Source organism: Oryx dammah, unplaced genomic scaffold, assembly GCF_014754425.2.
Source record: "Oryx dammah isolate SB20612 unplaced genomic scaffold, SCBI_Odam_1.1 HiC_scaffold_20, whole genome shotgun sequence".
Lineage (NCBI taxonomy): Eukaryota > Metazoa > Chordata > Mammalia > Artiodactyla > Bovidae > Oryx > Oryx dammah.
The window spans coordinates 39,547,323-39,570,027 of NW_024070204.1; the positions used below are offsets into that span (position 1 = coordinate 39,547,323).

Here is a 22,705-nt window from a genome sequence, read left to right on the forward strand (position 1 = left end):
AGAGTGTGGGATGAATTGAGAGTAGCACGAATAAATACATATATATTATCTTGTGTAAAATAGCTAGCTAGTGGGAATCTGCTGTATAGCAAGGAACTCAGCTTGGCAGTCTATGAAGAGGGGCAGGAGGTTCAATAAGGAGAGGATAGATGTATACTTACAGCTGCTTCATTGTTGATTATATCAGAAACTGTAAAGACTATATAGCAACTATCCTCCAATTAAAAATAAATTTTAGAAGATCAATGTGTTAATTCAAAAAAAAGGAAAAGAAAATCAAGTTTTAGCATATTAATATTGTAAAAGAGGAAAACTTCTCCATTCTACCCTTCTAGGTTCTGTGGCTGACTTAAAATTTAACTGTCATAAACAGGAAAAAAAAAAACACTTTTAATTATGTTCTTATATAAGGAGCCTTTCAAAGATGTGTGACTCAAAAGGCAGCCAGAAAATTGAGGCTTATGTACAGTTCTGACCTAGTGAAAGTGATGAAGGTCTGGATTTCAAAGAGAGAGAAGGCAATTCATGGGAAGGTGAAAAGTGGAAATTAAATGTTTGTTAAATTAATGTTCCCTGCCTTGAAGGTAGGTACCTCAGGTGACTGTTACCTCTGGTGATAGCTCTCTGGGCTTCCCTGGTGGCTCAGACAATAGAGAATCCACCTGCAATGCAAGAGACCTGGGTTCGATTCCTGGGTCAGAAAGATACCATGGAGAAGGGAATGGCTACCTGATCCAATATTCTTGCCTAAGATCATGGCATCCAGTCCCATCACTTCATTACAAATAGATGGGAAAAAATGGAAACGGTGACAGACTTTATTTTCTTGGGCTCCAAAATCACTGAGGACAGTGACTGCAGTCATGAAATTTAAAGACACTTGCTTCTTGCAAGAAAAGCTATGACAAACCTAGACCGCATATTAAAAAGCAGAGATATCACTTTGATGACAAAGGTCCGTACAGTTAAAGCAATGGAATAGTCATGTACAGATGTGAGAGTCGGACCATAAAGAAGGCTGAGTGCTGAAGAATTGATGCTTTTGAACTGTGGTGCCAGAAAAGACTTTTGAGAGTCCCTTGGACTGCAAGGAGATCCAACCAGTCAAGGAAATCAACCCTAACATTCATTGGAAGGACTGATGCTGAAGCTGAAGCTCCAATACTTTGGCCACCTGCTGCAAAGGACCGACTTATTGGAAATGACATTGTTGCTGGGAAAGACTGAGGGCAGGAGGACAAGGGGGCAACAGAGGATGAGATGGTTGGATGGCATCATCGAAGCAATGGACATGAGTTTGGGCAAACTCCAGGAGATGGTGATGGACAGGGACGCCTGGTATGCTGCAGCACATGGGGTCTCAGAGACAGACACAACCGAGTGACTGAACAATAACTCTCTTCCTTGTATAGGCTCCATTTCTAATGTAAATTACTCTTACAGAAGGTACCTTCTACTGGTTTCAGAACTTATGTGTCTGCAGTTTCTCAAAATAGTCAGCGTCAAAATAATCTGTATGCCAAAGAAGCATAATTGAGGGTGGCATAATCTGCTATCCTTCAATATTTTACTTCCTTTAATAGAGCTACAGGGAAAAACTAGTTTTTCCAAAAGAGAGGAAGCAGAACAGAAAGAAAAGAATGTATTTTCCTAAAACCAATTATTTCTACAGTGTGACAAAATTAGGTGGTCTTCTCATTGACATGTTGTAAAATTTATATTATTTGAATGCTTAATATATAAAATTGTTTTAAAACTTAGTTGAAAAATAGCACAGAGTCTCAGGTTGAGGTTCTCCAGGAAGCAAAGTTTAGCATGCAAACTATTTGTTAGGGAGTACCCTGGGAACCGGGAACCGACATCTGCGGCAGAAAGGAAAAGGAGTGAGCAGAACAAAAAGTCAGGATTCAAAGCAGGCCGAGAAAGTCTTCTCGTCCCTCTCATCCCACCCCCAGAGAGTGCCAGACCTGGGATACTCAAGATAGTCCTGAACTGTCCCAAGATGCGCAGGCCTACACTTGTTGTTGCTTAGTCACTAAGTCATTAAGACGCTGTGAGACCCATGGACTGCAACCCGCCAGACTCCTCCGTCCATGGGATTTCCCAGGCAAGATTAGTGGAGTGGGTGGCCATTTCCTTCTCCAGGGGAATCCTCCTGACCCAGGGACCAAGCCACACCCCCTGCACTGGCAAGCGAGTTCATTACCACTGAGCCACCAGGAAAGCCCATTCAAGCCTACATACTCTTGCCTCATTTAGTTAAGAGTATAAACTACTATAGCCATTCTAAAGAGGATGCAATTTAGCAGTTAGTGGATCTGGGTCAGCACACATCCTGTGACTTGTCAATATTACTTGTGTTACTCAGAGTAACTCTTAAATAGATTTATAAGGGAGAAATGGTATAACAGGGAATTAGAGTCTGTGTTGTCCATCACCAAGAAACTGCATAAGCCAGATGGGGTGGAGGCATATGACAGTTCTATTCAGTGGTCAGAAACAGTGAACTGAGGATAACAGTGAATATTTAACTACATGAACTGTGTGCTAAGTTGCTTCAGTTGTGTCTGACTCTGTGACACTGTGGACTGCTGCCGTCAGGGCTCCTCTGTCCGCGGGATTCCCCAGGCAAGAATACTGAAGTAGGCTTCCATGTCCTCCTCCAGGGGATCTTTTCCACCCAGAGATGGAATCCATGTCTGTCTTCTGCATTGGCAGGTGGGTTCTTTACCACTGATGCCACCTGGGAAGCCCTTAATGAACTGCAGGTAATGATACTGCTGCTGCTGCTAAGTCGCTTCAGTCGTGTCCGACTCTGTGCGACCCCATAGACGGCAGCCCACCAGGCTCCCCCGTCCCTGAGATTCTCCAGGCAAGAACACTGGAGTGGGTTGCCATTTCCTTCTCCAATGCATGAAAGTGAAAAGTGAAAGGGAAGTCGCTCAATCATGCCCAACTCTTCGCGACCCCATGGACTACAGCCCACCAGGCTGCTCCTTCCATGGGATTTTCCAGGCAAGAGTACTGGAGTGGGGTGCCATTGCCTTCTCCATGATAATACTAAGAACCTCTAACTTCTTTCTTTTCATCCTTTTGTGATTTTCAAGCAAACTAGTAACTTGGAGGAATAAGTTATTCAATTTTGTCAATTCAACAGTTCTTTTACTTCAGATTTTAAGTTTCTGGCGGGGGTTGGGGGGGCGGAAATGATAGCTAATTTATTATTTGCCAGGCTCTTTGTTTATCTCAGTTCAGTCCAGTCGATCAGTCGTGTGTGACTCTTTGCGACCCCATGGACATCAGCATGCCAGGCTTCCCTGTCCATCACCAATTCCTAGAGCTTGCTCAAACTCATGTCCATCGAGTCAGTGATGCCATCCAACCATCTCATCCTCTGTCATCCCCTTCTCCTCCTGCCTTCAATCTTTCCCAGCATCAAGGTCTTTTCTAATGAGTCAGTTCTTCGCATCAGGTGGCCAAAGTACTGGAGCTTCAGCATCAGTCCTTCCAATGAATATTCAGGACTGAATTCCTTTAGGATGGACTGGTTTGATCTCTTTGCAGTCCAAGGGACTCTCAAGAGTCTTCTCCAACACCACAGTTCAAAAGCATCAATTCTTTGGCGCTCAGCTTTCTTTATGGTCCAACTCTCACATCCATACATGATTACTGGAAAAACCATAGCCTTGACTAGACAGACTTTTGTCAGCAAAGTAATGTTTATCTGCACCCACCTTTATTCAACCCAATGTTCCATTATAGTATTCCTAATTGTGGACACCAAGGAGAGGAGAGGTAACGCAATTTGCGTTAAGGTCAGATAGCTAAAAAGTGGCGTAGCCAGGGTTTAAATGGAGAAATTTTAATTTTGAGAGGTCATGCCTTTAAGTGCTTTTGGTTAAATACTTTTAACCACTACCCCAAGTATAAACTTTGTGGATAAAATGTTGAATGGGAAAAAGAACAAGAGCTAACACATAATACTTTATGCAAACGTAAGGCACACCTAATAGATAAATACACCATATCTTTGAATGATATATATCTTGCCGAGGATTTATATTAATCACTTTAGAGTAGCAGCCTTTGATGGAAGAAGGGAAATGGAAGTGGGAAGATGAAGGTTAAAAAGACTAAGAAGAGGAAAGATGCCTAGCATGCATCATGGATGCTGTGCTATAAACTGATTATGACTAAGACAATTGCCTTCACTTGGGGCTCAGAGCAAACAAAGTTACAGTAAAACTTCAAGTCTGATCAGGTCCTAACTCCCCTGATTAAAAAAAACACTTGTTACCGGGGTCCAGCCCTGGTGAATCCAGGGAACTCGAAGGGTGGACAGAGTCGGCGAGGAAAGACTTATTTATTTATTAATATAAGATTAGATTAAGAAGAAATAGTGTAGTAGGAAGATTAAGTGGAGGAAGAGGGCTGAATAGCTTGGATTACGCGGAAGACCAATAAAATTCCAGACAAGGAATTTGCACCATCTACGTTGGGCCACCGGCGCTCGCGTGAATATTTAAGGGTGCCTCGCCTTAGGCTCCCTTTCGCGCGGGTCTTAACAGCCAGGGCAAGTAAGTAGACTTGGCGAGCCTCCGCGCTGAAATTAAGGCAAAGAGGAGAGGGAGGGAAAAAGAGAGAGAGAGAGACGGGGGAAACCAGTCCAGCGACTGGCTCCGGCCTCTATTGTTCAGAAGGCCTTTTACACTTTTGATAAAACATGGAGATCAATGGGTAACACAAAGTTATGCAGCATTAGCAGTCCAGACTCATCAAAACCAGGCTTTTCTCTCTGCATATCTAATTGTATACACAAGTCTTAGGTAATTTACATCATCTTCCAGCAAAAGGGGCCAATTAACATTTTACAGCCTTTTTTCTGATAAGGGTTTGTCAACCAGAAGACTTATTTGTGTTGATCTTCCCAAAGTCTGGTGCCACTCTCAGAAAGCACTAAATAAAGTTACATTCTTACATAGCAAGGACACAAGAGGAGTGCAGTGATATACAACAAAAGAAGTAATTAACTCAAAAGTCTAATGTTGCTAACATCAAAACTATTATATATCTTCTTCCATATCCCCTTTACATTGATTAACATCCTCCCAGGTGCCTAAAAGATAAAGAATATGGAGGCCTGGCAGCAATCATTGAGTCAACAGTGAAATCCCGTCACCAATATAATTTTTAACTCTTTAGAAAAGGCTCTTTAAGATGTATCTTTAAGATGTTTTTAAGCTTTGTGCCTCTTGCGGTTGGGGGCTGCAAGCAATTCACAAGCTGTAAGAAATCCAGGGAACCTGTTAGGCAAGCTAGAGAGCAATCAGAGGGGGTTAACTGAAACATCCCTTTCAAATGCAGAAGACTAAAGCCCTGAGTTGACTTTTTTCCAGAGAATATTAGAAAAGTGGAAAAGCAGGCAGATTCTTATTTTGGGGGGGTGGATGCTCAGGAAATTCCAGGGGGAAAACCTGAGGTCCCATCAGAGCTCTTGCCGCATGACCTTGTCACGGGTGGAATTCCTCATGCTGGCTCCCAGCATCTTGTAATTTATTCTGTGATAATTTACAAAATCCTTTAAAAAGTAGGCACAATACGGGCCACTTCCACCTTACTCTCAATATCCAGCCATATAGCATTTCTCTGTTCCTTGAACACTTTGTACCTTCCCAGACCATCCTCCTTCAGCCTGAATGTCTGCTCCTTCCCTCCCCAGCTTGGCTACATTCTGCTCATTCTTCAGTTCCTGAAATACCCTTTTTACAGGAAGTTCTTCCTTTGATCTCCAGAGCAGGTTAGCTCTTCACAGTACTTTTTAAAAATATATTTATTTATTTGGCTGCACCAAGTCTAAGTTGTGGCATGCAAGTCTAGTTCCCTGACTAGGGATTGAACCCAGACCTTCTGCATACTTGACCTCCAGGGAAGTCTCCAGCACTTACTTTTATTATGTAGTTATTTGTGCTGATTCTGTTTTCATGTTTCTTCCACCCAATAGGAAGGCATGCATTTTTATTTCCTATGTTCATTATCCCTAAGACCAGCAGAGTATTTAGCACATATTAGACACTCAATATTAAATGAGTAAGTCCTTCAGTCATGTCCGATTCTTTGTGGGCTGGTGGACTGTAGCCCACCAGCCTCTTCTGTTCATGGAATTCTTCAGGCAACAGTGGATTGCCATTTCCTTCTCCAGGGAATCTTCCCGACCCAGGGATCGAACCCAGGTCTCTGGCATTACAGGCAGATTCTTTACCCTTGGAGCCACCAGGGAAATCTGTAGTTTATATGAAATGGCCACAAACTTTTTCATGCTTATCCCTTTAAAAGATAGCTTTCTATGTTTTCATCCTTGGAATCTGCGACTGCTTCAACCAATAGTATCTGCCATTGTGTGGCGATACTGTGATAAGTGATACTGTGTGGTTTCAAACATTAAGTCACAAAAGGTGATACACCTTCTTCTCAGCTCTCCTGGGACCTTTTTGGAAAATCCAGCCACCACATAACTCTGACAACACTGAGGCCCCCATGCTGGTGACATCATTGTGTAGGCACTCTGGACAATAGTCCCCACTAAGCCCAGCCTCCCAACCACTCCTGCTAGGAAGCCAGAAGAGCAGGGACATTATCTTGTATGTCTCATACCAGCCCATCCACCAGTTGGGTACTACGAAATACCTTCAATTGATGATACAAGCAGCAAAAGAATTGCTCAGCCAAGCCTTGTTCAAATTCCTGATCTACTGATTATGTGAACTTTACTAAAAGGTTTGGTGTGAGCATCACTATGTTTGGGGATAGTTTGTTCTGCCACAATAACAACTGGATCATCCAGAGACTGGAGAAGAGAGATATAAAGAAACCCTGAATACTGAGATAGCATGTATATGCCAAGTGAACAATACAACAGGCTTATATGAATACAGCTACACATATTCTGGTAATATTTTTAAAGGCAAAGAAGCCTATAGTTATCCAGGATTTCAGTTATACATCTGTCCCCTGCATTATAGGATATACCTTTGGTTTCCAGATACTAATTCAAATAAGGTCCTCACTCATTGTGACAACCCAAAAAACACCCTTACACATATGGGGGGAAAATGCATGAATAAATTTCTCACAGACTCTTTACAAAGTAAAGTACATTCCTTCTATAACTACAGACATTTGAAAAAGAAATTAGACGGGCATTACAGGATTGAGTTTTCAGGCCACATTAATCAAAAGATTTAGTTTTTGAAGCTTTTAAACTTTGTTTTAAAAAGTTAGTACAATTTAAAAATTTTATCAGCAAAGTTGGGTTTAGTCAGTGTATAGATTCAGAAATACAGGCTCAGGCAGCTCCCTCAGGAAGATGAACAGAGGGGCGGGGGGAAAGTCTCCACCATCACTAAGGATTTTTTATGTTTCTAGAGGTTATCAAATCCTGGTAACTTGCCTCTCAATTCAAACTTGAAAAAATACTGTTACTACACAGCTTTCTATTCTAAACTTGTGAGATTACAGAGCCCTCAAAGCCTCTGTAAAGAAAATCTCATTGCCACTAGAATGCATATGTGATTACAGCAGAATTCACACATTTTACCCCAAATTGAGGAAGTCAGTCATTCTGACAGTTTTCTACAGAATGTAACGGTATTATCCATAGTGTAATGCCTTACATTATAACAGCTTTTTATTGAAACTCTTTGGAAGACATCTATCTCAGCTATATTCTAGTTTGTTTTTTTTTTTTTTAATAGTTACTTTAGATCCCTGGGTTGGAAGATCCTCTGGAGAAGGGAAAGGCTACCCACTCCAGTATTCTGCCCTGGAGAATTCCATGAACTGTATAGTCCATGGGGTCACAAAGAGTCAGACACGACTGAGAGGCTTTCACTTTCACTAGCTTTACTGAAGCTTATTTTCTAATAAACTTTTAATCTTGCTTGATAATTTCAAAAGTCAAATGGACTAGATCTCTAAAGATGTGACTGAAAATGGAAATCCAAAGGGTAAGTATCCTATTACTATCTTACTATGTAGAGTAGAGGCCCCCAAAAAAATCACCCCTGGTAGGAATTTTAATGACAATTTGCTGGTGCTCCCTATATCAAATAATGGCATCAGCATTTATGTTAATCTAAGTTACAAAATATCTAAGCCCCAAATGTCCACTCTGACTCCCAGATACCCATTCCATCAAATTCCATCATCAAAATTCAATTTCTACAAAAGGGGACACTCCTACACTGTTGTTGAAAATGTAAATTGGTACAGCCACTATAGAAAACAGTATGACGTTTCCTCAAAAAGTTAAAATAGAAATACCAGATGACCCAGCAATTCCACCCCTGGGTATATATCTGAAGAAGATGAAAACACTAATTCAAAAAGATACATACCCCCCAATGTTCATAGCAGATTTACTATAGTCGAGACATGGAAGCAACCTCCGTGTTCATCAATAGATGAATAAGGATGTGGTATATATACACAACAGAGTATTATTCAGTCATAAAAAAGAAAGACGTTTTGCCTTTTGCAACATGGCTAGACCTGGAGGTTGTTATGCTTAACAAGTCAGAGAAAGACAAATATTCCATGTTATCACTAGTGTGTGAACTCAAAATGAATGCATATCATGAAACAGACTCACAGATCTAGCAAACAAACTAGTGGTTGCCAGTAGGGAGAAGGAAGCGGGGAGAGGCAAGATAGGGGTAGGGGATTAAGAGGTACAAACTACTATGTGTAAAATAAGCTAAAAGGATATACTATATAGCACAGGGAATATAGCCAATATTTTATAATAACTTTAAATGGAGTATAAGAATTTGAGTCACAGTTGTATAATATTATAAATCAATTCTACTTCAAGTAAAAAATGAAAAAACGAATAAGAATTCAACTTTTACATATCTCGTCTTCAAGAGTTCAGAGTTTTATTGTCCAATTTCCCAGCTTCAACTTTTTCCATAAATTGTGGCTTTAGAAGTATCTTTCTATAACATACATATGATTGTGCCAATCCTTTGGCAGCCACATGTCTTAACCAAAGCAATCTTTTATGTTCTTTTGTCTGATATTCAAAACTCATCACAAGCTTATTCAGGGCTCTAGCCTGTTGCAGAGTTTCAGGTTAGGCATTTCTAATTCTTATCTTAATCTAGAACAAAACCTTAATCAAAGCTGACTTTTAACTTTGTTGGGAGATTGATGGCCCATGTGGATTTCATTTGCAGTGAACTGACTTAGTGGTCTTAGCCTTGCCTTGTGTGCTGACCCTCCCTGACTCCATCAAATCTAACCAACAGAAAGGGTCAGGGAGGAGGCTTGGCTCTAAACGAATAAATTTTGGAATAACTAAATTCACTTGTATCCTAAAGTATTGTTTACACTGGACTATAGTTAGAAAACTGATTGTAACTAAGCCCAAAAGGGAACCCAGAAGATGCCTGCAGTCCTCCCAGGAGGTTGTGCAATGTTTCAGGAATGTCACCAGGGGGCGCTGCACCTCCCTCTACCTCTGCATCTCCAGCATTCCCAGCAAGCAGCTACAGACCCTAAACGTCGAAGACAAAAAACAGGAAAGCTAGAAAAAGATAAAAAGCAGTGGAGCAAAAATTCAGGAGTAGAAGGCAGGCCAGCTTCATCAGCGTGTGGCCTGTGTACAAGCACAAGGCTCCACATACTGAAGGGTCTGTCCTTGGTCAATGCTCTGTTCTGTCTTGAAGTTTAGTTTTTAATGCAAGTGGCCTCATAATTTGTGTAGCCGGTTCTGGTCAGAGGGTTTGGAGGCTGGCACTTCCAGCCATATCTAACCTTCCCTAAGGAAGGCTTTGATTTTTTTTTTTTCTTTAAACACAACCCATGTCGAGTCATAAAATCATTTGGGCTTCCCTCGTGGCTCGGTGATAAAGAAGCCTCCTGCCAATGCAGGAGACGTGGGTTTGATCCCTGATCCGTGAAGATCCCACATGCCTCGGAGCATCTAAGTCCTTGTGCTCTAGAGCTCACATGCCACAACCACTGAAGCCCACATACCCTAGAGCCTGTGCTCCGCAACAAGAGAGGCCACTGTGATGAGAAACCCACGCAACACAACTAGAAAGTAACCCCCACTCGCCACAACTAGAGAAAAGCGCGCACAACAGTGAAGACCCAGCACAGCCAAAAAATCAGTAATAAAGTCTTTCAGTCACATCTAAAACTAGCTATAAGGTATTGCTGGGCTGCACCCCGCAGGCCTGCAAACCTTGTTTCCCAGTCTCAAGACCAAAGGAAGAGCCTGGAAACAGCTACAGAGACAATCAACAGTTCATTGGATAGAGAATCTTACCAGTCCAAAGCAGAACGTTCTGGAGTGACAACCCACCACCTATGGTAGGGAGCAGACAGAATGTGACAGCAGCCCTCACTACCTGTGGAGAAGGCGGCTACCATTTACAGGTGAGATTGACAGCAGGTGGGCTCATCAGTTACCAGGGAAACCAGGGACTAGGCCCGAGGCAAGCAGGAGGGCTTCCCTGATGGCTCAAATGGTAAACAAATCTGCCTATAATGCAAGAGACCTGGGCTTGACCCCTGGGTTGGGACAATCCCCTGCAGAAGGGAATGGAAACCCACTTCAGTATTCTTGCACAACTTTCACTATGTGGTCTAGCTACTGATTAAGCCCTATAATTAAGAGGATTGGAGTGTCATGTGAGGGAGTATACAGAGAGCAAGAGAACAGTCATCTTAAATGGCCTGACTATTCACTCCACCCCTACATACACTGTACAACCCTTGCAATCTTGGTCTGCCCCTCTTCCGTGATATCCCTGGGGTCAGCTATACAGAAGTGCACTGACACCAAATACCACAAATGCAATACAAACAACAGCAGCTAAAGGGTATCAAGAGTTAAGATACTTAGTATGCTAAAAACAGTGATTCACCAAGAGGTGGGCAAATTCTGGAGCCAGACTCCTGGCATTCAGGACAGGAAGGAGGTAGGCGTTTTCAATTGTCCCCACGTGGTACCATTAGCCTGGTCAACTTTCCAGAGCATCTCACTGCTGACCCAGCAATCAGATTCACTTCATAGTGAGACCACCCTTGTCACCCAGAACTCAGCAGATTTCCTCTGCTCAGCCTAGGCATGAAACATGAGATGTTTGACAGGCACAATACAGGGGACATGTGACCATTAAGCAAAGTCCAGGCAGTCACAGCATTCTGAGACAATACCACCCCTGCCTGGGGTTTTGTCCTGGCTGGCAGTGCCACACTACTTGTCCAGCCTCAGCTGCCACAGTTGGAGCCGAGGACTGGAGACCACACACATCAACAGACGCCAAGGTTAAGGTAATGGTACCTCTCCCATAAGGGCCCAGATTACTTTAGTAGTTTTAGGTGTGACCAGGTAGAAGACAGGTGTCCCTTTTTGATCCTATTCCCCAAAAGGCAGCAAACCCAAACTACCAGGGATTTACCTGCCAGTCTCAGGCCCATTTTATGGTTTGTTCCCCTGGCAGGGTGGAGACGGAGGGGTTAGATCCTGTGGCAAGGGTCAAAGTGAGTTATTGTCTTGAGTGAAGGACCTCGTTGCCTCTGGGTCCATGGTGCAAACACTGGACATTCAGTTATAGTCCACAGGGCTTGGTTAGCCTCCTGGCCCTGAGCAAGTTTTCATCCTGTCATTTAAGTAGTCTACCTACACTTTCCATGAGCCCGGCAGCAGTGGGACTGTAGGGCAAGTGGAAAGGCCAGTGTGTGTCATTTCTGTTGGCCCAAACCTGAAGTGCATGGCTGGTAAAGCGGGCCCCTTGGTCCAGCAGAGTTCATGCATCATGCACACATGTTATGGGCTCCCCAAGAGTGGTTTTAGTGTGTTGTTCAAAGACTCAGGTAGGCCTTTCGTAATGCCTTCCGCCTGTTGTCACACACTAGCCCACATGTAGCGGTTGCTCCAACACACAGTGTCATTACTGTGCCCCTTTCTATAGCTGGGACCAGAAGACCAAAGGTACTCATTTTGTCATTGGCACAGGCCCCAACCAAACTCTTCTGGTTAACTGGCCACTTCGAATTCACAAGCCTGCCCCTGGGTTAATATCCCTAAAGCCTGTGTCTGTAATTCTGTAAATGCTCATCTTACCCAACCACATAACACCCAAGTATTTGCTAGATAATCCAGGTTCCTGCATTTTGTCTGTATTCAGCGGCCACCCCTGTGCAGTCAGATGAGCACAAATGCAGGGCTGCTACTTTTAAAAGTAGAAACGAGACTCTGAGGTTAATAGGATATCATCAGCATCATGATAAGCATCTCTCACAGTAGTCAGCTGCCTCCGCTCTGAAGAAGGGAGCTGCTCTTCGCCTCTGTCCTGCTAGACCGGGGCTCTGTGGCCTCCTCCCAGCCTTCTTCCTCTTCTTCAGTGCCCTCAGTAGGGTCGCACACCTTGGGGTCGTCCCAATTCAGACGGGCCCTGACCATCTGGACCCTCTTGTGGGCACCCATTCCTTAGTGCACAGCCACGCCAGGGTCCCCCCTGCCCCAGCACCTTTCCATTCCCCGTTCTTATTTCCCGACATCTTGGCTCTCACAGGAGTCTCTTCGGCCTCCTGGTTTACTCATCAATTGTTGGGCTGCACCCCACAGAACCGTAAGCCTTGTAGTTGCCAGCCTCAAGACCAAAGAAAAAGCCCAGAAATAGCAACAAAAACATCAGCTGTTTACTGGGAAGGGAATCTTACCTGTCTGAAGCGAAAGGTCATGGAACTACACCCCACTGTGGCTGGGGGTGGCGGACTAACGACTGCAGGAACCTTCACGACCCAGAGCAGAGGAGGATGCACCACTTACGGGGCCAGTGACGTCAGCATGGCTCATCAGTTACCAGGGAAACCTGCAGCTGGGGGGGAGGGGGGCAAGCATGGTAGGCAGTCACTGATGATGCCCTGTAATTAAGAGAACTGGATAGTCGTGTTATTCATGCAAGTTCACATGCTCAACGCACAGTGAGCCCAAACAAACTGAAACTTCAGAGTTTAGAGCAAACAAATTTTACTGCAGGGCCCTGTGAAGAGATGGGTGGCTCATGCCCTGAAATGTCCTGAGCTCCCTGAAGGTTTTTGGCATAACACTTTTAAAGGCCAGGTGAAGAAGGGGGAGGGTTGCTGGGTCTATGGTTAGCTTCTGCACAACTCTCTGATTGGCTGATGGTGAGGTAGCAGAGCGGTGTCACAGGGTTTAACAGTATCAGTCCTTAGGCTGCAGGAGGCCTGGGGCTATGTGCTCATGGTCATCAAGTAGCTCACTGTCTTCTGTTTGTTGGAGACTGGGGAGTTGTTACAAAAACAACCCAGGAAATGTGCATCAGATACTATTATCCAGGTACTTCAGGGGAGAAGGCAATGGCAACCGGCTCCAGTACTCTTGCCTGGAAAATCCCAGGATGGAGGAGCCTGGTAGGCTGAAGTCCATGGCGTCGCTAAGAGTCAGGCACGACTGAGCGACTTCACGTTCACTTTTCACTTTCATGCATTGGAGAAAGAAATGGCAACCCACTCCAGTGTTCTTGCCTGGAGGATCCCAGGGACAGGGGAGCCTGGTGGGAGGCCATCTATGGGGTCGCACAGAGTCAGACATGACTGAAGTGACTTAGCAGCAGCAGCAGCAGGTACTTCAGAGAGGAACCAAAGCAGAGGATATGGGGGAAGGCCTGTCGTTCCCTCCCCCTCAAGGCCACGTGGGGTCCTGCTTGGTTACAGTGTGAGTGAAGCAGAGCCTGGTCAATCAGGGGATGCACACAGAGCAAGAGAACAGCCATCTTGAATGGCCTGACCCTACAGCTATCTCACCAGTATTCACTTTATACAACTTGCTGACCCTGGCAGCTGGTTTTCCATGATATTCTGTGATTCCTTCAGTAAGCAAAAGGATCCAGGTGGAAGTTATTCCTTTTGTTTCCCATGTGCTTATTTTCCCATTTTGGGGGGGGGGGGAGTGGGGCAATATTATTTTCCAATATTCCCCAACAGTGATGATGGAAAAAGCTTCATTGTTGGGAGCTGGTTTTGTGTGTTTTTGGCCTAAAGATTCAGATGGAGAGGTTGGTACCCTCAGCCCAGCAGTTTAGAGGTGTTTAACCCTTCAGCTGAGTCTGTGAGCCCTCTGTAACTTAGGTTTCTGTAGTATTTCTTGTTCCTAAAACTGAAATGAGTCCTTTTGGTTCTCAGAGATATTTTATTTTCCACTGTTATCTTGTTTGTTCCAAGACATGGCTTTGAGAGAGTTCAACAAGTTTTAGCAAATAAATAACCAAGCTCCTGATGGGGACCTGGTTGCAAGGTACAGTCACACAGCCCAGCGGACAAAGGGGTCAAATCACAGGTTGCCACTTCTTCCTCTACAATATCAGCTTAAATGGAACTATAAATCACCTTTCTGCAGCAATGTCAATTAAGAAGTGGACACCAAGTTATAAGGTCGGACCCCGGGGGCCATGATGGGCCGCCCCTCCTCTCCCCCCGCCGGCAGGGGAAGTCCCTAACAGAGGGAGCCTCCCAGATGCCAGGGACCAAGGACAGCATACTCTGCCAGCTAAAGCCGCCCCGCCCCCAGCTGCATAAACCGCGCCACCTCAGCTGCATAAGCCGCCCCGCCTCAGCAGCATGGAGAAACCTATCAGCTCGCAACGACGCGAACCAGCAGCCTATCCAAACTCCCATCCGCTAACCCAGCCATCCCTCGCAACGTGCATATATAAACAAACTCCCAACATGGTTCCGCGCGGATCCCCTTGACCTGCCCTGTTCGGGTCCGGGAACCCCGCCCAGGAGCGCTCTGCCATTAAAGCCTGTCAGAGATTTTTTTTTTGGTGTACCTGGTCGTCTTTACCTAACACAAGTGGTCTTAGTTCATGTTGTATAGCTGAGGAGATGACTCAAATTGAAAATCATGCAGTCATAGGAAACTAATGAATAAATTGTTTCATATGAGTTATAATAATATTAAAATACTATATATCTCTTTAAATCATTTCAAACTGTATGCACAATTGCTTTACAATCAAATTATTATTAATGCTTCTTGGTAAAGATGGGAGATCATAAAATGATGACAGAATCTCACCACATTACAAATTAGTAAAATGAACCAAAAGATCTTCACAACCCAGATAATCATGATAATGTGATCACTAATCTAGAGCCAGACATCTTGGAATGTGAAGTCAAGTGGGCCTTAGAAAGCATCACTACGAACAAAGTTAGTGGAGGTGATGGAATTTCAGTTGAGCTGTTTCAAAGTCTGAAAGATGATGCTGTGAAAGTGCTGCACTCAATATGGCAGCAAATTTGGAAAACTCAGCAATGGCCACAGGGCTGGAAAAGGTCAGTTTTCATTCCAATTCCACAGAAAGGCAATGCAAAAGAATGCTCAAACTAACGCACAATTGCACTCATCTCACATGCTAGTAAAGTAATGCTCAAAATTCTCCAAGCCAGGCTTCAGCAGTTCATGAACCATGAACTCCCTGATGTTCAAGCTGGTTTTAGAAAAGCCAGAGGAACCAGAGATCAAATTGCCAACATCTGCTGGATCATAGAAAAAGCAAGAGAGTTCCATAAAAACATCTATTTCTGCTTTATTGACTATGCCAAAGCCTTTGACTGTGTGGATCACAATCAACTGTGGAAAATTCTGAAAGAGATGGGAGTAGCAGACCACCTAACCTGCCTCTTGAGAAATCTGTATGCAGGTCAGGAAGCAACAGTTAGAAGTGGACATGGAACAACAGACTGGTTCCAAATAGGAAAAGGAGTACGTCAAGGCTGTATATTGTCACCCTGCTTATTTAAATTATATGCAGAGTACATCATGAGAAACGCTGGACTGGAAGAAACACAAGCTGGAATCCAGATTGCCGGGAGAAATATCAATAACCTCAGATATGCAGATGACACCACCCTTATGGCAGAAAGTGAAGAGCTAAAAAGCCTTTTGATGAAAGTGAAAGAGGAGAGTGAAAAAGTTGGCTTAAAGCTCAACATTCAGAAAACGAAGATCATGGCATCTGGTCCCATCACTTCATGGGAAATAGATGGGGAAACAGTAGAAACAGTGTCAGACTTTATATTTTGGGGCTCCAAAATCACTGCAGATGGTGACTGCAGCCATGAAATTAAAAGACGCTTACTCCTTGGAAGAAAAGTTATGACCAGCCTAGATAGTATATTCGAAAGCAGAGACATTACTTTGCCGACTAAGGTCTGTCTAGTCAAGGCTATGGTTTTTCCTGTGGTCATGTATGGATGTGAGAGTTGGACTATGAAGAAGGCTGAGCGCCGAAGAATTGATGCTTTTGAACTGTGGTGTTAGAGAAGACTCTTGAGAGTCCCTTGGACTGCAAGGAGATCCAACCAGTCCATTCTGAAGGAGATCAGCCCTGGAATTTCTTTGGAAGGAATGATGCTAAAGCAGAAGCTCCAGTACTTTGGCCACCTCATGCGAAGAGTTGACTTATTGGAAAAGACTCTGATGCTGGGAGGGATTGGGGGCAGGAGGAGAAGGGGACAACCGAGAATGAAATGGCTGGATGGCATCACGGACTCGATGGATATGAGTCTGAGTGAATTCTGGGAGATGGTGATGGACAGGGAGGCCTGGCGCGCTGCGATTCATAGGGTCGCAAAGAGTCGGACATGACTGAGCGACTGAACTGAACTGAAAATGAACCAAAAGAAAAAAAAAAAGATGAAAGCAGTCACAATGTTCAATGACAAGAAACAGACAAGAGAAGAGTCATGACCTTATGTCACATATTTAGAAGATGACAATCAGGAGAAGAAATGGAGGATGGTGAATAAGAGCTCTTCTACCCACCCTCCCCTCCTGCAAGCCTCACTGTTGAGTCAGGAAAGTCCTGAAACTTCTGCTTATACCTTCTAATGATGGAGAGAAGTAGACTAAATATTGTTACTTTCTTGTGATTAGGGAAGGGTGGAGGAGGGGTTAAAACTACCAGGTGAGATGGAGGAAAGGAAAATCCTGGGCTGACTTTCTTGTAGAACACAGGCTCCCAGAACTCCAGATTGAGTTTAACAATCTCTCATGAAGATATCACCCATGGAGCCGAAATGAGCTCTTATTAAAGAGGTAAACTCTATTTGTGAAGATTTAACACAATTTCAGAGGAGACAGCCTAATCAGTTTTTCCAGGAAAAGCTGCAAACAGCTTTATCTGAGTTGTTCTCATACACAAGAAAGTGGTTAGACCTCACTTCCCAGGCTTCACACAGAATTTAGAGGCAAGCTAGATTAATGAAATAACTTAAGGTACGATATGAAATTTATATTTGAATTTACAAGAATAGATATAATAGACATTACATTTCCTCAAACTCCAAAGAGCCAAAAGCCTCCCTCTTAACCTGGTCATGAAATTCAAAGAGTGATAAGTGCCCTCAAACCCAGGAAAATGAGAACTGACTTCCTTCTCCATGGTGAATGCCATGAGGTACTCTGACGGGAGATTCATAGATCACTAAGAGAGATTAGTGAAAAGTAAAATATAAGAACACGAATAACTTCCCAAACTGTGAAAACATCAGCTGAACCAGGAAGATGGCAGAAGACCTGGGGAAAGAGTGAGAAAGAATGCCTTCCTTCTAGAAAGGGCAGACTATTTCCAGTAAGACAAACCTCAAGAAGGATGACTGGCAGTTCTGCCAACTGAGAGAAAGCTCAAAGAGAAAACTGAGCTAGAGTAGGGAGAGGTTATGATGGACAAAACTGGTGAAAACACAGTTTAAATTCCAGCTTTTTCCAAGTGGCCCTTTTGCCCCTACTGTTTCACATGCAGTCCTGGGCAGAGGCCTGCGAGGATCAGGACTGCTGGAAGATCAAGTCCTCAGAGAAAAAGGGTAATACTGTGAGGACACAGGAATCCAGTGGACAAGCAGGTCTGATTCAGCTTTGCCAGCAGCAGCCGACCTCTGAACATCCACAGCCACAACAGGGCATCTAGCTGTGTTTTGTGTCTCTAAAAGTAATTCATTTCTTTTTAGTTTAATTGCAGTTATTTAACTGATGCTAGTTATGCTCCTATTGAAGTTTGATAGAATTTTATTTTCCCCAAAAATGTTTTGTAATTAATGCTTATGAACATATTTCCAACTACATTTGAACACTCTAGAATCTAAAAGCATACTGATGGTATTTTGATTGAATAATCACCTATTACTTCAAGCAAAATAGAAATTTTACATGATCAGATGGACCCATTTTAAATAATAAAGACCATTTAACAGGTTATGAGGATGTTATTTAAAATATGTAAAAGTCATTTAATTTACCTCAATAAATTTCATGTTTTAAAAGCAACAACCACCACGATACTGGAGCTAAACTTATTTTTATTAGTTTAGCTTTAAACTTAAGGATTAATTTAGAGAAGTCAACATTCTGCAACAATTTGCTTTTTATTTTGCAATTTCTTTTTGATCTTTGTTATTTTGTTCAGAATATTCCATGTTCTTCAAATGTTTCTAAATTTTATGCAGTCAGTATGAAAAATTTTTTCTCCTTAAAAAATTAACCCAGTTTGGCTCCCCTTGTGGTCCAGTGGTTAAGAATCCACCTTTCAATGCAAGAGATACCGGTTGGGTCTCTGGCTGCAGAGCAACTAAGCCCGTGTGCTGCAACTACTAGGCCAGCTCTCTAGAGCCCCCAGGCCGCAACTATTGAAGCCTGTATGCCTAGAGCCTGTGCTCTACAAGAGAAGCCACCACACTGAGAAGATCAGGTACCGCAGTGAAGAGGAGCCCCCACTCGCCACAACTACAGAAAGCCCACTTGCAGCAACAAAGATCACCACAGCTAATAAATAAATCTAAAAAAAAATTATTCCAGTTTATTTTATATAATATATAAAATTAATATGTCCCAGATTTCATTATTAATTCAAATATTCAGTACTTGGGAAGTATCTTTCTGTAGAAATGGTCAGATTCTATGATTAAGTACACCTATAGATGCTTAACAGTTAAACCTCAGTGTAACTGAAATGCTATACATTCAAGATGAAATTGTAGATTCTGTGCACTAAGAAAATTAATTCTGTGATTAAGAAACAGTTTTAAAAGTACCCTTCTTTTCGGAGTCGCCGTCCGACATCTGAGCGTGAAGCGTTTGTGGCCACCCAGTCCAGCCACTGCAGACATGACGAGGGCCTTGTTTTAGGAATCTATAGCGAAGAAAAAGAAGATGCGCCTCAGTTTATAAGTGCAGAACAGAATTTTAATAAATTGGTGTCTGGAAAGCTGAGAGAAATTTTGAACATACCTGAACCACCCCTGAAGGCAGGCAAAACCCGAACATTTTATGGTCTACATGAGGACTTCCCCAGTGTGGTGGTGGCTGGCCTCGGCAAAAAGACGGCTGGAATTGATGAACAGGAGAACTGGCATGAAGGCAAAGAAAACATCAGAGCCGCTGTTGCAGCGGGGTGCAGACAGACTCAGGACCTGGAGATCCCGTCCATGGAGATGGACCCCTGCAGAGATGCCCAGGCGGCTGTGGAAGGAGCGGTGCTTGGGCTCTATGAGTATGATGACCTGAAGCAGGAGAGGAAGGTGGTGGTGTCAGCCAAGCTCCATGGAAGCGAGGACCAGGAGGCCTGGCAGAGAGGCGTCCTCTTTGCTTCTGGGCAGAACCTGGCACGCCGCTTGATGGAGACTCCTGCCAACGAGATGACGCCAACCAAATGTGCTGAAATTGTTGAGGAGAATCTCAAAAGTGCTAGTAGTAAAACAGACGTCTTCATCAGACCCAAGTCTTGGATTGAGGAACAGGAAATGGGATCATTTCTAAGTGTGGCCAAAGGGTCCGAAGAGCCTTCAGTCTTCCTGGAAATTCACTACAAAGGCAGTCCCAATGCAAGTGAACCTCCCTTGGTGTTTGCTGGGAAGGGGATTACCTTTGACAGTGGTGGCATCTCCATCAAGGCTGCTGCAAACATGGACCTCGTGAGGGCCGACATGGGAGGAGCTGCCACCATCTGTTCAGCCATCGTGGCTGCTGCCAAGCTCGACCTGCCCATCAACATCGTAGGTTTGGCTCCTCTTTGTGAAAATATGCCCAGTGGGAAGGCCAACAAGCCTGGGGATGTTGTTAGAGCCAGGAACGGGAAGACCATACAGGTGTATAACACCAATGCTGAGGGGAGACTCATCCTGGCCGATGCGCTCTGCTATGCTCACACTTTTAACCCAAAGGTCATCATTAATGCCGCCACCCTGACAGGTGTCATGGACATAGCTTTGGGATCTGGTGCCACTGGGGTCTTTACCAACTCTTCTTGGCTGTGGAACAAACTATTTGAGGCCAGCATTGAAACAGGAGACCGTGTCTGGAGGATGCCTCTCTTTGAACATTACAGAAGACAGGTTATAGATTGCCAACTTGCTGATGTTAATAACATTGGAAAATATAGATCTGCAGGAGCATGTACAGCTGCAGCATTCCTGAAAGAATTTGTGACTCATCCTAAGTGGGCACATTTAGACATAGCAGGTGTGATGACCAACAAAGATGAGGTTCCTTATCTTCACAAAGGCATGGCGGGGAGGCCCACGAGGACCCTGATTGAATTCCTGTTTCGGTTCAGTCAAGACAGTGCTTAGTTCAGATGCTCTAAAATGCTTTCATTCTGTCTTAAATGGACAGTGGAACTTCAGAATACTTTTGAATGAATAGATAAAAATCTTTTAAGGAAAACAAAAGATGGTATTTAAAAACAGAACAAAATGAAATTTGTATGCCTTGATTTTTCATCTGATGCAGAGATTTATAAAGGTAAAGATAGTATCTTACTTGGCAAAGATTTTTAAGATAGTCTATAAAATGATGATTCTTAAAAGCTATCAATCACTTTTCACAGTATATGTTTTTAATTGAGAAGCAAAAATTGAGAAGCAAAATTGTATTTCAGATTTGTGATGCTGAGAATATGAACAAACTAAAAGTTGCTGTGCAATTGTCAGAAACAATAAATCCAACTTTTGGTGCTCAAAAAAATAAATAAATAAAAGTACCCTTCTCTTCATGTTTGAGAAGAACATTTAACTAGCACAAGGTGAGGGGGCAGAGGGAGGCTTGTGTGAGAAGGATGAAGAGGACTTCAAGAAACTTGCAAGGGATTTGGAGGTGTTCACACTGGCTCCCAACTTTACATTTTCTCTTATGTGGGTCACATTGCATTTATTAGACAAAACTAATTTTATTTTGGTAACATATGAATTAATCTAAGAAAGAGATTTCTTAAGGTTATTGTCGTTATTCAGTTGATCAGTCGTGTCCAACTCTTTGCAACCCCATGAACTGCAGCACGCCACACTTCCCTGTCCTTCACCATCTCCCAGAGCTTACTCAAACTCATGTCCCTTGAGTCAGTGATGCCATCCAACCATCTCATCCTCTGTCATCCACTTCTCCTCCCGACTCATATCTTTCCCAGCATCAGGATCATTTCAAGTGAGTCGGCTCTTCCCCTCAGGTGGCAAAAATATTGGAGCTTCAGTTTCAGCATCAGTCCCTCCAATAAATATTCACGGTTGATTTTGTTTACAATTGACTGGTTTGATCTTGCAGTCCAAGGGACCCTCAAGAGTCTTCTCCAACACCACAGTTCAAAAGCATCAGTTCTTCAGTGTTCAGGCTTCTTTATGGTCTAACTCTCACATCCTGGAAAAACATGACTACTGGTAAAACCATAGCTTTACCTACATGGATCTTTGCCAGAAAAGTTATGTCTATCCTTTTTAATATGCTGTCTAGATTTGTCATAGCTGTTCTTCCAAGGAGCAAGTGTCTTTTAAATTCATGGCTGCAGTCACCATCCACAGTGATTCTGCAGCCCAAGAAAATAAAGTCTTTCACTGTTTCCAATGTTTCCCCTTCTATATGCCATGAAGTGATGGGACCAGATGCCATGATCTTCATTTTTTGAATGTTGAGTTTTAATTCAGCTTTTCATTCTTCTCTTTCACCTTCATCAAGAGGCTTTTTAATTCCTCTTCCTTTTTTGCCATCAGGGTGGTGTCACCTGCATATCTGAGGTTATCGATATTTCTCCCAGCAATCTTGATTCCAATTTGTGCTTCATATAGCCCAGCATGTCCTGTGATGTACTCTGCATGTAAGTTAAATGAGCAGGGTGAAAATATACAGCTTTGACATACTCCTTTCCTGATTTGGAACCAGTCCATTGTTTCATGTCTGGTTCTAACTGTTACTTCTTGACCTGCATACACGTTTCTCAGAAGGCAGATAAGGTGGTCTGGTATTCCCATCTCTTGAAGAATTTTCCACAGTTTGTTGTAATCCACACAGTCAAAGGCTTTAGCATAGTCAATAAAGCAGAAGTAGATGCTTTTCTGGAGAAAGCAATGGCACCCCACTCCAGTACTCTTGCCTGGAAAACCCCATGGATGGAGAAGCCTGGTAGGCTGTAGTCCATGGGGTCTCTAAGAGTCAGACACAACTGAGTGACTTCACTTTCACGCATTGGAGAAGGAAATGGCAACCCACTCCAGTATTCTTGCCTGGAGAATCCCAGGGACAGGGGAGCCTGGTGGGAGGCCGTCTATGGGGTCTCATAGAGTCGGACACAACTGAAGCGACTTAACAGCAGCAGCAGCAGCAGACGCTTTTCTGGAATTCCCT

At 43.5% G+C, this 22,705-nt stretch overlaps 1 protein-coding gene across 1 annotated transcript; it reads left to right on the forward strand.

Annotated features, from left to right (window-relative positions):
• Positions 1–12,859: 12,859 nt before the first annotated feature.
• LOC120879386 (cytosol aminopeptidase-like) lies at positions 12,860–21,071 on the forward strand. Its single transcript, XM_040262389.1, has 3 exons — positions 12,860–12,914; positions 17,844–17,904; positions 19,143–21,071. Exons 1-3 carry the CDS (start codon positions 12,860–12,862, stop codon positions 20,662–20,664), a joined length of 1,638 nt encoding a protein of 545 aa, XP_040118323.1. The 3' UTR covers positions 20,665–21,071.
• Positions 21,072–22,705: the final 1,634 nt, after the last annotated feature.